General features: G+C 40.8%; 1 protein-coding gene across 3 annotated transcripts in view; it reads right to left on the bottom strand.

Moving 5' to 3' along the window:
• ARFGEF2 (ADP ribosylation factor guanine nucleotide exchange factor 2) overlaps nt 1-17,420 on the bottom strand; it is a 34,140-nt gene that overhangs the window by 15,211 nt on the left and 1,509 nt on the right. For 2 of the 3 annotated variants that reach the window (XM_039719178.1, XM_039719177.1), the window contains exons 2-20: nt 12,231-12,261; nt 11,307-11,430; nt 10,556-10,702; nt 9,541-9,720; nt 8,849-9,116; nt 8,117-8,188; nt 7,700-7,848; nt 7,183-7,313; nt 6,428-6,662; nt 6,072-6,171; nt 5,709-5,848; nt 5,114-5,222; nt 4,401-4,602; nt 3,570-3,681; nt 3,047-3,252; nt 2,101-2,185; nt 1,836-2,007; nt 560-711; nt 243-371 (exon numbers count right to left, since the gene is read on the bottom strand). In XM_039719178.1, coding sequence (XP_039575112.1) covers nt 243-371; nt 560-711; nt 1,836-2,007; nt 2,101-2,185; nt 3,047-3,252; nt 3,570-3,681; nt 4,401-4,602; nt 5,114-5,222; nt 5,709-5,848; nt 6,072-6,171; nt 6,428-6,662; nt 7,183-7,313; nt 7,700-7,848; nt 8,117-8,188; nt 8,849-9,116; nt 9,541-9,720; nt 10,556-10,702; nt 11,307-11,430; nt 12,231-12,261 — 2,744 coding nt within the window. The remainder of the gene's footprint in view (nt 1-242; nt 372-559; nt 712-1,835; nt 2,008-2,100; nt 2,186-3,046; nt 3,253-3,569; nt 3,682-4,400; nt 4,603-5,113; nt 5,223-5,708; nt 5,849-6,071; nt 6,172-6,427; nt 6,663-7,182; nt 7,314-7,699; nt 7,849-8,116; nt 8,189-8,848; nt 9,117-9,540; nt 9,721-10,555; nt 10,703-11,306; nt 11,431-12,230; nt 12,262-17,420) is intronic. The other variant, XM_039719180.1, reaches the window with a different exon arrangement.

The raw sequence follows: 17,420 nt of genomic DNA, 5'->3' as shown, positions 1-17,420 counted from the left end.
TGGACAGTTAGAGCCCTTTCCAGCTAAACGAGAGTAGGATGCCAGTTAGCAAACGCTCTCAATAAAAGATTCAGCAAGAAAAGCTGAGTTGAAGAAATGCTTGATCACATCAAGGCCTTTCACCATTTCAAGAAAGCAGATGAGACACTTCATGTCCTATGTATGAGCTGTTTGCAATTCTCCACCTGCCTCCCAGAGCCCACGTGGCGCTCCGCGAGTCCCAGGCTAGGTGTGGCACCAACCTGCATTCCAAAGATACAGGCTATCCTAATGGCACAGCGTATTCCTTCCAAACACAGGGACGCAACTTCTGGGTCATCACAGTTCTGCAAGCCAACACTGTAAGCTGCCAGCAGTGGAGTCCACACAAGCTAAACAGAGGAAGAAACTAAATTCAGAGGTCTCTTACAGCTTTAGCCCAAAACACTGGGTTACTGAAGCCAAATACATCCAAAGAGTCCATGTGTTTCATTAGCAAACTCTTCAGAGTAATCTTCCACATTTTTTCCCATGCTTTAAATTCTTCACAACAAAGACACAGTGAGAACCTGACACTCACTTTGAACATGGGTCTGACATGATCCAGGTGAGTGGCACTGGTGAAAGGTGCTTTTGCATGGCTCACTGCCTCCATGAGGGCTTTGGCTGTCTTTGCCATTTGTTCCATCTCCAAGTTGTACAACAACCTCCGCTGCTTCTCATTAGCTACGCCTAAGGGAAACACCACACACAGACATTGCTTGCTTTTCTTACAAGAGCATATTCCTTCTCTTCACACTGAGCATCACAAAATGTTAAACAAAAGTACTGCAAATAAAATCTAAAGTTAGAAATCTTGCAAAATCTTAGAAGTCAGGAGGCTGCGCCAGGCTGCAATCAAGGAAGTCCAGCACTAAAAACCACACCCAAACGTGAGACTTTATTTTGTACAAAATAACTAATTCAGTCCTTTACTATATAACACATGCTATTACTTAATTGCTCCAAGTCAGAGGTGCATACTCTATTAAGTCATTCTGCCTGTAAAATCAGATGGAAAACCCTGTGTCTCCTTAGGCTCACATCCCCCAAACAAAATAAGCCCTCACCACCACGATAAATAAACTAATATCTTAGTGCTTCTTTATCCTTATACTGCAGGGTGAAACTTCAATTTTCAAGCAGATTTTGTTCCTATTTTGTTCCTATTTTGATTGAGAAAACCTGCAAACAGCATAAAAACACCGAGAAAACCACTATGCTGAAGATTCAGAATTCACTAATTTGAATTAAATCAGTACCACCTATTCTGAGTAAAAGTAGGGTACAGCTGGGGATACTAGTATGTACTGCATGCTACATAAAGAAGCCCTCATTTGGTCTGTATAAGGAGAGGTGACTATAGATTATGACAAACTCTCTAATCTCACTGGTTCTCTAACACTATCACAAGGACTGTGACACCTCCCAGCCACTGAACTATAGAGAAAGACAAAAAAACAGCCCAAATCAAGCCCTCATTCATTGTCTAGCACATAAAAACAAGTTAATTGCAAAGTAAGCTCCCCCTTGAGTTACTCCTCACACTCAAGTTTAAAACCCCAAGAGATCTGGTTTCTAGTGCTGCTCTGCAGTGGTGCCAGAGGCAGCTACACAGCTCTTCCCACCACCGGAGCCAGGGTTAAGTTGTAACTGAGCCAGTTTCGTTTCATATACCTCTACCAACCATTCCACATGTACTTTATGTATTTCCCCAAGACATTTTCACAAGGACTCTGCACACCACTGTGCCATCCCTTAGTTCCTGCCATAGCTCAAGAGCACTGTGATCTTTCCAGTTTCTAGTTCCTTCTTACTTGGTTTACTACACTTGGTTGTAATTGCATATTCTTTTGTCTCTTTCATTGCAATTTTCTTTCCTTCTATTTCTTCATAGATTGTGGATAAATACTCTTCTGGCAGGTCTTTACTGTCATTGATTCCTCGATTCATTTTAATGTACTGCTCCTTTGTCATTTTATTTTTTACCTGTAAGAATGAATAAATTGGAGATCAGATTTTGAACACAAGTTCCAGGGACATTTGGACTTCTGTAAGTTTGGATTTTTTAAAAATTTCTACCTGTGGACTGTGCAAGTCTGTAGTCAGCATTATAATGGAGTATGCCAAAACATAGGCGGTGTCTGCACTAGCAAATAGTGTTTGCCTGAGGGAGGAGAAAACAGAACAGGTTTATAGACTCCCTCAATCCATTAGCTCTAGTTCCATATGCAAGAAAAATACCCAGAAGTGCTATGGATTCAACCAAGGAGCCAACAAACACTGAAGCTAGCCATTAGAAATGCATGAAACCCTGAGCAGTTTAAAACACAAATAAAAAGGGTGGGGACGTGCATCATTTTTGCAATATTGAAAACTAGACTGAGATTTTCAAGTATACTCTCTACCAATTACCCAAAGAATAAGAATATATAATCTTAAAAAAGCTAAATAACGGCTTATTTTTTACTCACAGAGTTTCATAAACATTGATACAAAACCAACCCATTGATACACCAACTGGAGTAAGAAAAGGGAACTAATTAAGCCTGACTAAACTTGAGTGTTGATTGCACTAGGAACAATAGCAACTTTGCCTATTTGGTATCAAATAACATATACACATTTTGTTCTGCATCTAACAGGCAAGCAAAAGCACTGTAACATGCTATTAGTTGTTTATGCCATGATTTTTTTTAATTCTATCCATTTCTACTGCTTAATACAGATTTTTATACTTGACTGATCTACATTTGTCTAAAATTGTCTCTGTATTAGCTGTTGGATTTTAACATACTTAGAGCTTCCCTTTTCCAGTAACTCCTTTTAGCAAGTACTTGGGATTTAAAGAAATGACAGCATCAGTATCCTTCCTAGCCAGTATCAGCAGCAAGATCTCCTCTTCACAAGCCTGCAAAAGTTCCTGGCCTGATATGAGCTGAATCAATCCCCTGCCCCTCAGGGCCACACAACAGCACAGCAGGGAACGTTCTTTGGGCACTGGTCTGATGCAAAGGGCTTGAATTACCGTTGGTTGCATTCAATATATCTAGCAGCAAACTTCTCCATTAATCTATCAATCTTCTGGGCTTCACCTGGCAGACGAAAACCTTCCAGAAATATACGCAGAGCAGAGACAAAGTCTTTTCCACAGAAATCAAGCTGGTCTACATAGGCATACATCACTTCCTTGTTAAACTTGCTGCTTTCCCCAAGAAATTCCCCTACTTGAGTCTAAAAAACACAAGAGACAGTTATTACTGTGCAATCCAAGTGCCAGCTCTGCTAGAGGGTTTCTATGCCAAGAGTTGCACAGCTCTGTAAAGCTGACACGCTGGGGATCTCCAGCACTTCACCATAACACAGCACTTTACTGAGAAGCCTGGGACAGCAAGTAAGCAGCAGGTAGCTGCGGCATTAGGTGTGTCCATGAGGAGCCTTGCACGTTCATTTCCCTAAGATATGAACTCCAGAGCAGGGCACACAGATACTGGGGGCAGGGCCAAAGGTACAGGGGCAAGGGTAATAAACTGTGCTGCATGTAATCTTACAGAGCAGAGGCGTTCCTCTTGGTGCAAGAACTGTGCCAGGTCCTCTGTTGTAGTGCCAAGCATTCCCTGCTCCTGTAGATACTGTATTCCTCTCTTTGGCTTTTTATTAAACCTATTCAGACAAAAACATGGGAAAATTGACATACAATTAAAAATATAACAGCCTGTAAAATTTCAGTTTTACAGAGTCCTCATAAATCAAAGACTCTGTGCTGTAGCTCCATGTCTTTTCTTTCTAGTTAGGAAAAAAGTTTAAAATTGTGCAACAAATCTACTACCTGTATCACACCATAGGCTCCACTTCATAAGGTTGCTGATAACCTTATAAGTCATCACCTGAAAAACTCCAAAACTCACCCTTTTGAACATGAAAAATTTTACACTCTACATGAAATGCTAAAAATGCTGCTGTTCAAAACCTTCTTCTAGCATTTACAGACATGTAGACCTTCAAATTAATGAAAAAGAAGTAAAGCATAGCTGCACAATGATTTAATTCTTCAAACTCTATTTCAATAAAGAACAGCAAATCATGTAAGAGCTGCAAGACAACTACGTCCCTCAAATCAACTTTTCTACAGAACTACACACTCTTGCAGAGCTGAGTCAGCAAAAAAGAAAGCTGTGAAAACCCCTTCCACTCCACCCAGGATTTTATTAAATTCCCTTTAACTATTACAGCCTCCAGCACTGGTTTTTCACAACAGCAGGCAACAGTCTTCAGCATTAATATCAATTTGTAAGTGTCCCTACAGGTGTGACTGTGAAACCATAAGAAACAATACATTTTATTTAAAGTGAGCATTAGTCTTCCTGTCATACTGGGCTTACAGTTCTATCCCATGTTCAATTATGTCCTTTTGTTGCTTGATGACTTCAAATTGCTCTGGATCATCTGGGACAGCAGTCTGGGTACCAACACTTCCAACTCCTGACGATACAGTGGAGTCCAAGGAACTGACACTACTCCGTCTCCCTCCAGTGTCCAGACATTTACCTTCAGCCATTTCCTGTTCAGATGGTTTATATGAACCTATTCACAAACAAGGTGAGATTTAACTTATTCTTCTTCAGTCAAGAGCTTTTAGTTACAGAACTTTTAAGCAGAAATCTATGAGTTAATATTCTTATTTTACCATGTATACTTTTTGGCAGTCTGCACTACATTACATGAAGATTCTCTATTGATGCAATTCTAAAATAATTCAACTAAAGGCAGAAAAACAGCAGCAACTATGGAGAAATTCCAGTACTTCAACTTAGTAGCTCCAAGACTGGTCACATGTCTTGTTCTACATCAGCCTTTATAGTAAACAAGGGGCTGGCTAAAGCTCATCCACAGAATCTGGTTATTTAAAACAGACACTTGGAGAATCAGTTACTGCAACAGCACCAACAGCTGTCTGCAAAATACCTCACTTGTGTAAGCAAATTGTTAAGGTACAAACCTAGCACCCACACTTCTGAATAGCTTCTAAACAGTGAACAAACACAAGAATGAACTGATTAAATAAATCAGTCTCTCCATACAGAAACAATCTTACCCAAGCTAGTCTGATGGTTGGGGTTCACATAAAGGTCTTTGCTCCATTCTACCATACATTTTAAAATAGAAACCAAACATTCAAGTCCTTTTTTCCTCAGGCTTAGTTCCTAAAACATGAAGAAGAAGAATAAAATAAAAAAAGAAAAATCAAACCAACAAACCATGCTGAACAGTCTGTACAACAGTATCCCTCTAAGGACTGGAAAAGTGTAATCTTAAAAATAAAATGCTTATGGTGGAGATATGGTATAAAGTCTGTGCAAAGCAAACCCCACAGACGGTACCACTGGTTTATGAGCTCCAGAAAGGAAGCAAATTAACTGAGGCAGAGGAAGGCTCATTTAGTTCTCTCTCCCTTGGCAGTCAAACTAAAGAGACCAGAACCAGCCTGGTCTCAGTGCAAACTTGGTGGCAAAATCACCAAGTAATTAATGGCACTGCTTCAGCGTCCATTGCAAATTATTAAACAAATAAAAAGTAAGTAACATCAGTAGGTTACAGACAGCATGAACCTCTGGAAGTATCTGCAATGATGCAAAGATAACACCGTTTATGAAACAGCAGTACGTTATCTTCAAAGCTGTTTTCCTTACCTGTAAAGGTGTCATTCCCAACTCGTGCCCACTTCGTCCCTGTGCAATTTTGGATAAATCATTTACAAGACGTTCAAATATATTAGCAGCATTTAAATCACAATCATAGTTAACATAAATATCCACCACACACTGGGCATCTGGAAAATAAAAGGAAATGCAAGTATTAGGATTCTGTGCAATAGAATTTTTAAAAGAAATGAGCCAGTTGGAGCAGGCACTGCAGATGAATCCAGACGTTTAACCCAAGCACTTTAGGATCAAATTGAAATTTTCATACTTAAACATTGTATGTGGCATTTCTTTCCAAAATAATTTTCATCTCCTACCAGAAGAATTAATTCTTTTACACAGTGGAAATACCTGCACAAATTCTAGTTAAAGTCTGAATGACCATCCATTTGTGTTCAAAGGAACTTGAAGAAGTCTCTAGAATATTCAGGAAGATCTCTTTGAAGAACACCTGCAAAATAAATAAGATTAAGGACTTGATCTGAAACTTATTAGAATCACATCAAATGTACAGATTCATTTCTGTTCAGCAATTTCTCTTCAAGAGTAATATTTCATGCATATTAGAATTTGGACACAGTAGTAATATGTTAGTTTAGTAAGCAAACCAAACGAAGACATGAACATGGACGTTCCAGCCTTTTTACCTTGAGAACAGAATTTTGAGAACTAGAGCATATGCAATTTATAGATTAAAAGTCTCTCACCTCAATCTGCATTTTTAAATGGGTCTTAAAATTTGAAAGCAGTGTGAGGAAGATGGCAAGAGAGAGCTCAAACACATCAGGAACAGAAGAGACTCCATTTTTAGATAATGCTACACAAAGATATTGCTTGATTGCATTGATGAACATTTCATGTGTCCTGAAAACCAGACCAGCATTCTGCAGCACTGAGAGAAGCAGCTGGAGAGACACAACCTTGGAACGCAATTCATGGGATCTAGAAAAAATTCAATATTAAATGTACTTCTATACCTTCTTAATATATACTTGCATTCAACATTAGCACTGTAGCATTTATTCTACATCAGGAAGAAATGACTGCTATTTTGATTAATTTAAATGCAGGGGGCAAGAGGGGTGGAAATCAGCCAAGTGAATTTTGAACTTCTACCTTCCAAATCTGAATTTTTTTCACTAATATTAACATCTTAGACTAGCCTATATATGCAGCTCAGTGCTTCTTAAGCACTTCCCCACTCTCCCACCAAAAGCTCCACAAATACTGTAGTCAAGGCCACTCCAACTGGTAAAATTAATAAGCTGATTATACAAACCGAGAAATCTCAAGCATTGAATTTTTAATAATTTGAAGCTATTTTCAATCCCTGATTCATCAAGCTAACTAAACCAAGGGCCTGACAAGTGAATTTTAAATACCTGCTTAACTATACAGTAGCAACTTAACTGTCTCCAAAAGCTACCAGGAGAGGACAGAATAATAAATCCAGTCACATTACTTGGGATCTGGTGGTCCTTCCCCCAGCGGTTTCATGGAGAGCTTGCACAATGACCTGAACACAAGGAAGGCATCCTTTTGTAGAACATGGGAAAATCTGGCAGCAGCTTGATGTCCAGATACATCTGTTTCCTTGAGAGTAAGAAACACAACACAAACCCTCAGTGAGACAACGAAACAGAGCAATTAGGAGATTCCACAGCTCCTCTGAGAACCAGCCACAGTTTAAGCTAAACCTAGACAGGATTACAAGGGCTCTGGATCTTTTCACACATGTTGACTGACCCTTTGTCTCTGTCCCCACTCTGTATTAAAATGCAACTAATATAATCAATTTTAAGTCAGGTATTCTCAATATATGTTTAAATTGCAGCAGCTGCTTCCTTTTTGAATCTGAGCAGGACACACACATTAGCGTTTCTGTCCCTTTCTTCTGCCAAATCTCACTCTATTAGTTGTCACAATAAAAACTTTTCTTATTTCGTAGATGTATATTGGCATCCAGTACAGTTATTTACCAGATTATCAGTGGAGGAAACCGACTGCCCATCATCTGGAATCCCATTTGTTTGTACATTTTCATTGCTAGAGCCAGAAAGAAGAGTATCTGCAGTCTCTAATGCAGGCAGAGCCTTGACAGGTTCTGTTACCCGCTTTTCTTCAGCCGCTAAAGGGGAAAAGGGAAAGATGATTAAAATCATGCAAGAGTTTTCTATCCCATGACTTTGTGAAGCTCTACCACCAAGTGGCACAGAACTAGCACTGGTAAACTAGAAAGTTTCTCAGCTATCAGCAAAAGAATATTGTGATACAATCAAAAACTGTTCTTGCTGCTTTAGTAGGTGTTGTTGTCAAGATACTTAGTAACAAAAATTACTTCCATGCTTCTATAATCAATACATATGCAACTATTTTACTTTAGAAGACTTTACTACCTTTCACAGCTGAATCCACCACATCTTCCAAGATGCCTTGAACCATTTCCTTTCCTCCATCAATTGTTTCCTCTAATGAAACACGGAAAGAATTTTTGATTTAGTATTTTTGTTTGGGAAGAAGACTAAAAGGAAAAACATTGACAAGGGCAGAAGCATAAAAATTTATCAGTTTTCTTCAGCAGCTCTCATTGAAAGTAATTTGTGAGAAATTCAAGAAATTCAAAAATACTCATTGATGTTATTTATGTTGTTTGAATCAAAGCACTGATATTTTTAATGCAGTTATTTTGTCATTTTTATTTATCAACTGTTATCATTTTATTTATCAACTGTTACAAGCATTCCCAATTAAGATGCAGTATGTGCTGATGATATGGTCTTCATAACATGCACCATTTTTACCACAGGACTGCTCGCTACCTGAAAGCGGTTCTGTCACATCCCACATACCATGACAATTCTCTTCCTTTCCTTCCCCTTTATCAACCTGTTCAAGTCAAATTTTATTACAATCCTCCATAGATAAAGCACACATGGTTTAACTGGAATTCTAGGGAGAACAGGAACCTTTCTGCAGCAGTTATAGCCAAGGATGGCAGCACACTCTGGAAATCTACTGAGGAGAGCCAAGGGAGCCAGTCACTCCATCACTGCTCCTCAAAGCGGCCTCCAAGAGCATTATCAACAGGTTGGTTGTGAGTGAAAGCAACAGACAGGTGTTGTGCTCACCTGCTGCCAGCAGGACAGGCGCCCGCTGCAGCTCCCCGCGACCGGGCTCTCCATGGATGGGCTCCCCATGGATGGGCTCTCCAGGGCCAGGCTCTCCATGGATGGGCTCCCCAGGGCCGGGCTCCCCGTTGGCCAGCACGGTGCCAGCAGTGCCAGCCCTGCCTCCCCAGGAGCCGTGCTGCCGCTGCCCCGGCCGTGGGGACCGCGACCCCGCCACCGCGGGGGACTGCGGCTTCTGCGCTCGCTCTGCTTCTCTGGACTCCTGCAACTTGGAAAACACACATGGAAAGGTTCATCTAAGCACAGAATACACTGAGGGAAATCCTGTGAGGACTGATGATCCTTTGCGAACTGACGTTAAGACGTGAAACAGTGAAACTGTGAAACTACAATCACTTGGCCAATAAGAGTAAAAAGATACACTTCAATTTTATTTGAAAAGCATCATTTGTTTACCCAATGCCATTTGGCAGAAGCTATGGTGTGAAACCTTGTTATCAGCAGAGCACATCACCTTTTATTTTCAACTCAGTCAGTATGCCCCACTGCACAATTTGAAAGGTTTTCTAACATGACAAATCAACAGATATGCAACTACAATGACAGATTCATTAAAACAATAATAATAAAAAAGTTTTCAGTCATTTGCAAGCCTAAACATTTGATATGAGAAAAAAGTAATAGCTACTTACAGCTTGATTTTCCATCCGTGTAAAAATTACATTTAACATCTGTGTAAGGGTAGCTTTGGCAGTTGTCTGGTTAATAAGATTTTTACTGGCCAGATAGATGTTGTAGCACGTTCTAACCGTTTGAAGAATTGTTCCTTCATGAATTTCTATATATGGAGAGGTTACTGCAGTGAGAAGAGCCTAGGAAAGTCCATAACATGGTAAAAATGAAACCTGAGCAAGTAGGCAGCAATGCTCCTCACGCATGTCTTCCAGAATAATCACTGGATTTGCTACAAAACATAGATATCTTTTTTTAAGGTTTTACAAGCAACAACATTTCAAATCAAACACAGTTCAAAAGGACTTCCACATCTCTACTCTCTCCTGAGCTGTTCTTAGAGGGTCTTATCAAAACTAACTTTCCACCAAGGAAGATACTCTACCTCCAAAAAAATTTACTATATTCCATAGCTTCTTTTCCACACAAGAGTCAACTGGCCTACACCAATGTCAAGATGGATTACTAGAAGGTTCACTAACCTCCAACCTCAGCTACAGTAGCCCAAGAAGATTTCAGAACCAGAACACACACTACTGATGGATAATACCACACCTTGTTGAGAACATACACTGGCAAAATAGCCAGGCGAGCAGACAGGCTTGAACAGCATTCCATGGCACTGCATCCCAGTTCCAGAGCCTGCTATCAGGGCTGAAAGCAATTCCCTGCCCTGATGGAGGTAGGCAGTGAGCCTCTAAGAGGAGCACCAAATTGTCTGAAAGATGGTTTATCTCAGAAAGGACAAACATTTTTAAAATATTCCTTTACATCCTGCTCTTCCAATAGGAAGTACATTTTCCTCACCAATTCTGCCCTGGTGACAGCCTCCCTGAGTGCAGTGACACACAGAGCAATGCAAGAAGTGGAGCAAATGGGCCTTCAGTAATATTTTGCCTTTCTTTTTTTTCAGTTACAAAATTGAAGAGAGAGAAAGCAAATTAACATTGCACCAAAATGAATTGAATAGAATACCTTAATTATCTGCAGCTGTACTCCTTCATCTGTTTGAGGACCCTGAAAGCAATTGCAAATGGTCTCCACTATTCGGTCAATCAGCCGTTTCCCAGGAGCTCCGCTGTCCGGAGCATTGCCAGTGATATGCCCATATGCTATGAGTTTCTAGACAGAAAGAATGCAGCTTAGATGACCATATACTGTTAAGAAAAACACAGTTTAGCCCAGCATAAAAAGGTGTGTTTAGATAGCATATGTCACTTAACCAGTTTTAATGTAAATTTAATACCATCTATTGTCTGGCCAGCAAATACTTTGACTGCTCCCATATGTGGACAAAACAGATTTCAGTATGACACAAAAGCTTTTTCAACTCAGGCCACTTCTTCATACCATAACCAGAGAAAAAAAATTTTAACACCAGTCTTTTCCAGAGTGTGACTTCCTCTGTCACATCAGCACCACCTTGGTAACACTCCAGGTGGAGCACGACAGACAAAGCACCTTTACTGCCTGGTGTGAGATCCCCCAGCCCCAGCAAAGGGGATACAGCAGGGCAGCCACACTCCTCCCTGCGCCCAGTGCCCGGCTGAGTGTGACCCGGGGCAGGGGCCTGGGGCAGGGGCTGGTGTGACCCCGGGCAGGGAGCTGGGGCAGGGGCTGGTGTGACCCCAGGCAGGGCCACTCCTCACTGCAGGAGCTGTGTGCCAGGTCTGGTCACTGCAGCTTTCTCCACCTCACTCTGAGCAAGCTTACCCACAACACTCACCTGTAAACAATCCAGGGAAGTACTGACGATGCGTGGAGACTTTGACTGGCAGGCCAGCTCAAATGGAAGGAAATATTTATCTGCTTCAATGAAATTTGCTTTTGGTGGAGCAGCAGTGCCTTCTCTAGGTCAGATATAAAGAATTATTAATTTTTCTAAGCATGTATATCACAGCAAACTACACTCTCCTTTTTCTTAATTTAGAGCTAAATAATGCACAGCAGCATACAAATGTACTGCACCTTTCTTGCATATACTTTCTTAAACAAAGACCAATTTTCTTTAAAAATCACACAAAATCCATTTTACATTCATTTATATTCTATCTGATCTTTTTTGTATCTTCTTCAGCTTCCCTCACTATACTCCAACGCTGTCCCACTATCTGAAATATTGGAAAACTCCTATACAACTGATATATCTGCCCAGGTTATTCAAAATGGATTAAACAGTGCCCATAAGCAGAACACTCAGCAAACAGAAACACATCTGGAGACCCATTTGCTCATTTTCAATCACAGCACAGTGCTGGAAAACTTTTTTTAAACTTTCATTGCAGTAATATTTAAATTAACCTTCTTGATCTAGGTAATGAAGAGCACATGCTATCAAACAGAGGGTATGTACTGCTCCCCATGACTTCCTATCAGGCTAGTGAGTCCAGTAAAAGGAAGCACAAAACTGGCACATTTAGAAATTTCACAATTTTTTCCTGGTGAAATGCATAGGCAGTTATGACTTGAGTACCCACAGCCACAAACATTGTGTAAGTGAAACACACAGGCCAGGCGACGTGTTTGGCAGAAAGGTGGGTTTGGGTATTCAGGAACTCATAGCTATAATGTATATACACTCTTACATTTCCACAAAATAATTCCATTTGTTCTTTTCACACACTTCTGTTTAGAGTAATTAATAATTTACCTTGGCTTTTCCAGCTCACTTTTTATTTCATCTGGAAGAGAAAAAAAAAAAATTCAAGCCTTAGTTATCATTATCAATAACAGAGTAATAAAGCAAAGATGTTTAAATCCAGTTTTGCACTTCAGTATTTGCTAGTCCATTCCTGGAACACCTCAGCTTCAGAGATCAGAGTTTCACCAGTTATTGAAAGATGTATCTCTCCGATTTTACACTTAAAAAGCTACTTTTTTCCAAACAAAAGGTATCTTTCTCAATAAAAGGTATTTTTAGAACTCTCAGGCATAGTATGCAACTTCTGTTCAAGTGTAAGTCCACATCACAGAGCGCTCAGGTCTGCAGAAACCTTTAAGCTACTGCATAAACCATGAGTCCAATGCATCCAACCTTCCCTCAGACTGCTCATCTTAAGCCTTACATCCAGAATCAGTTGGACAAGCTCCCAGGAGATAGGAAATCTCAAATGTACTCTGTCTTTTTGCCAGCAGATTTTTTTTTTTAACTACACTTTCAAAGAGCTTTTCATAAAACTGAACACAGAGACGAAGAAAGTTCCTTTCCCATTTCTCTTGTATACAGCAGCAGATCCCAAAGACTCTAGTAAGGCTTTTTGAGGACTTCTAAGGTATCACCACGATGCACAATACAGACCAGCACAAGCACCCACTGTGAACACTGACAAATCCATATCTAAACCAGCTCCCACAGTAAGGCTGCACAACTACATCATCTCTAACACCAGTAGAACCTTCCATCCTACCCACAGCACATGCTGAAAACTACCCTGACTCTGGAAATTACCATGCTTACAAATCTTGTTTCAATTACAGGTATTAGAAAACGATCATTCTTTCAGTACTTGTACTCCACAACTCTGGAGAGACACCATTGTTTGCGAGCAGATGTCCACAGCTCAGATTATTTCAGTGCTGTCTGTGAACCTCAGGAATTTCTTCTGTCTCAGTAGAATCAATACACAAATCATACTAAGGAACAGGGACTGCAGCAGATGACAGGGTTTTGTCCAGACCTGCTTGTCAGTAAATGGCACAGGAATTAATCCTCACAGCGTGTACTGATTTTGTAAAATTCCTACCCACACTGGATAGAGAAAATGGAAGCAGAACATAGCGAAAACCTGTGTAACTGTAAGCTGTGAGTAAGAAGCTCCATCCAGGACTGCTGCTCCCTCTGCCATATCCACTTGTTAATGAGCATCAGTCTGACACCCCTCAGCTCTCACAGCACACAATCATACCATACCAACTGAAGTAATATTATCCACCCCAGAGTCAGCCAGAGAGACACCAGGAAAATGGAAGAGCCTGGGGTGCACAGTGTTCCCAGCTCTCCTCAAACCATCACACAACCAACCATACCCAGCAGCCTTAAAGAACAGTTGTCACTTGCCAGCCCTGCAGATGCCAAGCCCAGCATCCAGCACTGAGGCCTGGGGGCTTCAAGGTCAGTAGGAACTTTGCAGCTGTGTGACAGTGCAAAGCCAGCAACACCATCCCCTGATGCTTTAGGCTTCAACTGGAGAGGAGACAACAGAATGGAGGTTATTGGTAAGAAATGACCAAGGTTTTCTGTGCCAAACAAACAACATAAATCTTGCACAGCACCACTTCTTAAACCACTGTGCTTTTCATTCCAGGATCCAGCTGGCATACCAATCAGGTGACTAGTCAGAAATTCAGTTCAACATAATTTCAATTCAGGCCTTTTGAATTAATTACCTTCCCCATCTTTAACACCATTTTATAATCCAAAGAGAACATATGTGACCCACCAATGTATTGTGTCCCTGTTTTGATCTGCCTTACTCTCAGCACAGCACATTCCCCTAGCATGCAGGAACTGCTTCTTAAAACACAGGCTTCTGAGTAGCTTTACACCTTCACAACGCTTAGTCCTGCCTCCAGGTCTTGGCAGAGAAAGACATATTTTAGCTATAGCTACAATCCCAAGTACAGCAGAATGCCAGGGTCAGCAAAACATAATTAGTGCTGTATTTCAGACACCCTGTAGAACTAAGGTGTACAGAGCTTTTGCTTAATGAAGAAAATTTTCTAATGCAAAAACTTCACTAAGTTTCTCTTTCTTTCAAGGAGATCATTTCCCCCCCCCCCATACTGATTGTTTTGCAGAGTAAAAAATATGTGAATTGAAAGATTCACAAATATTGTAGCCTTTGGGAGACATGATCATGCCCATCTTTACAGATACTTGTCACAGATCTTGCACTGGAAAAATAATGCAAGAATAATATCCCATATTAGAGCAACAACAGTTTAACTCTCAAAAGTATTCTATAAATAACAACAACAAAAAAGATCTAACCAAGGTCTGACCAAGTTCCCCACAGTTTTATTACAATAAAAGCTTTTCTAAAGCCATATGAAAACATCTTCACCACAACAGTATTTTAATACATAATACTGAAAAGAATAAATGAAAGGACAAAAGGCAGCTGCAGGCATACTTCTGCTACTCATTGCATCAAAACAGTTTGAAAACCTCCACATCTGAAGTACTCATTTGGGGGTCTGACCATCACAAATGACCAAAGCAGAAATAGTTGCCCAATTGAAGTCTGCTGCCAAGGACAGCTTGCCAAGCCCTAAGCAGACACGGCCAGCTTCCAGAAACCGCCTGCCACTGGTCCCGTTTTGCTCCAGTCACAGGAGTAAGGGGCACAGCTCAGCTCCCTTCTGCAGCTACAGAACACAGTCCCAATTTTGGTCACCATCTGATCACCCCAGCACAATGCTGACCCCTGACTGAGTGCTTTAGGTACCAGAGCTCCCTGTCTCTCCCACGGCGCCTCCTTCAGTCAGAAACATCTTCAACCCCTGTGCTGCCCAGGCAACAGGCCTGCAATAAGAATGGCCTTGCAGCAATTTCTTCCAGAGTTTCTGGCCATGAAAGCAGGATGAAGATCACATTGGGTAGCTGCCTTTCTCTAGCAGATGGATGGGCTCAGTTTGCTGGTACTGAAAACTCCACATTAAACCAGAGGACATTGGTTATCTGCCTGCAGCTCGATGCCTGCTCTGCGGCCTTAGAGTCAGGTTTGTGTCAGTGGCAGCAAGCGAGCCCCTGTGCAAAAATGGCTTGTGCTGGCACAAGGACATGGGCCACGGTCCGAGCAGCAGGGCCAACACAAACAGGAGAGCAGCCAGAGCCTCCCTCCCCAGCCCAGCAGAGCCGACCACGTTGCCCAAGGCCAGCCTGCCTTCGACTCCATGCAAAGCCCAACAGGCATCGACCACACGTGGCTGCACAGAGCCCTTCAGAAAAGGGCCAGGGCAAGCTGGACTCTGCCCTCTGAACACGCTGGCCAAGAGGCCAAACGAAGAAACGCAACTCATTTTGGACATTTGTCATTTATACACAGAGAATTCCTAAACACGCAGCCAGATTCCTAGGTGAAAGCAGGGTTGAAAAGATTTTAACTTGTTAACAAGCTAACTAAACAAATTCTGTTGTTTACAAAGCTTGAAATATGTATGTGCAGCTGCTACCAGAGAAGGCTGCAGAACTAGGGTGGCTGCACAGTATGTCATTAAAAAGAGCCCCAGTAGGGCAGGACTCATAGTTTATGTGAGTGACCCAGGTGCACAATTAGCATTAGTCTCATATGAACTGCTGGGATACAGACGGTCAGTATTCCACTGCAAAATTTTTCAGGATAATTTCAATAGATTTATTAAGAATCATGTGTACCTGCAGCTTTAGGTAAATGCAAATGCTTATTAAGCAACTATTTTTATACAATATAATGGTCTGTTGAAAAGAAACATTCTTTAAAACAGTTTTCTAAAACAGAGCAGAACAGCTTCTCTGTTTAAAACCCTCAATTTCTCCCAATCTCTCCTGGGGTTTACTGGCACTACAACTACAGGAGACAGCCGTTACACCTACTGATGAAGCAAGAAACTGAATGAAGGAATCTATTCAAACTCTGCTTACTTAACACTAACGCTGTGTATTTCAAAGGAGGGCGTGGAAAGAGGCAAAAAAACCCCAAAAAACCACCACTGTGAAGCAGTTTTTTTCCTTTTCCTCCACATGTGTGTTTCTGTCCTACTTGCACCTATGTTACTTCTGATTTCTACAAGGTCATGTGTATCTTGTAGTCCAAAACTGGTCAGTATTAGGCCAGTGAAATGACTGAACTACATGGAAAAAAGGGTAAGAAGAATTTAAATTTAGAAAAGTTAAAGCAGATTAATATTAGAATTAAAGAATACCTATATTTCCTACACAAGAGAGACAGCAGCACTCAGTAGTAGTTTACTTAAATTCTTAAATTAAGGAGTTACATGTACAAACCAATACAGAACTCAGGTAAGAAAACAAGAGCATCATTCCCACAGTTAGAAACATCTTTCTCTCTCACCAAACAACAAATGTAAAGCATAGGTAAGTAACAGAAACACTGCTGCAGTAACACCATAGCAGAAGCCATAAAAACTGGTTCACTTCTATTAGGCAGCTGTAGAATACACCAGTTTCTCCCTGTTTGGAAAAAAAAATTCATCAGACTTCCCTTGTCCCAGGAGCAGGCTCAGCTACACATGCTCCATGCCTGTGCTGCCCAGTTTATGGCTGGCACAACGTCACAAGGCTCCAATAAAAACACTGCTGCACAGAGAAGACTGCACAGCAGAAGGGACTTAGGAAGTAGAAAGGGATTATTTGAAGTATTACTTGGAGAAAAGTTCAGCAGACAACAGCTGACACAATGACCACTTTCATAAAGTAACTACATCTCTTTAAAACAGAATTATTTTTATTCGGTGTTAACTGGACTTTTGATTTACAACACTGAAACTTCTTTCATCCCTGACAGTTTCTGTAGATTACAAAGTTTGGCTTGAATTCTTCAGATTGCCAGTAATATTCTCCCCACATTTCCTCACATATTTACTATTGCACAGAGCTTGAAAATTAAGTTGAAACTTTTGGAACTGTCATAGTTTTAGCTAATACAAAGTATATGCTTAATTAAAATTAAGTATATGGAAACAAAACTGATTTTTTCACCCAAGGAAAAAAAAAACCTAAAATAGAATAAAGTTTTGGGGGAAAAAATCACACGTAAATAAAAGAAACCCCTGTTGGCTTTCCTGTTGGCAACCTAAAATGATCAAGTAATATTCACCAAATGCAACAGAGATCCTCCCA

Source organism: Passer montanus, unplaced genomic scaffold (genome assembly GCF_014805655.1).
Source record: "Passer montanus isolate IOZ18808 unplaced genomic scaffold, ASM1480565v1 scaffold41, whole genome shotgun sequence".
In the NCBI taxonomy this organism is placed as follows: domain Eukaryota; kingdom Metazoa; phylum Chordata; class Aves; order Passeriformes; family Passeridae; genus Passer; species Passer montanus.
Note: the sequence above shows the minus strand (reverse complement) of the source record. Positions and strands in the feature narration are given on the sequence as shown.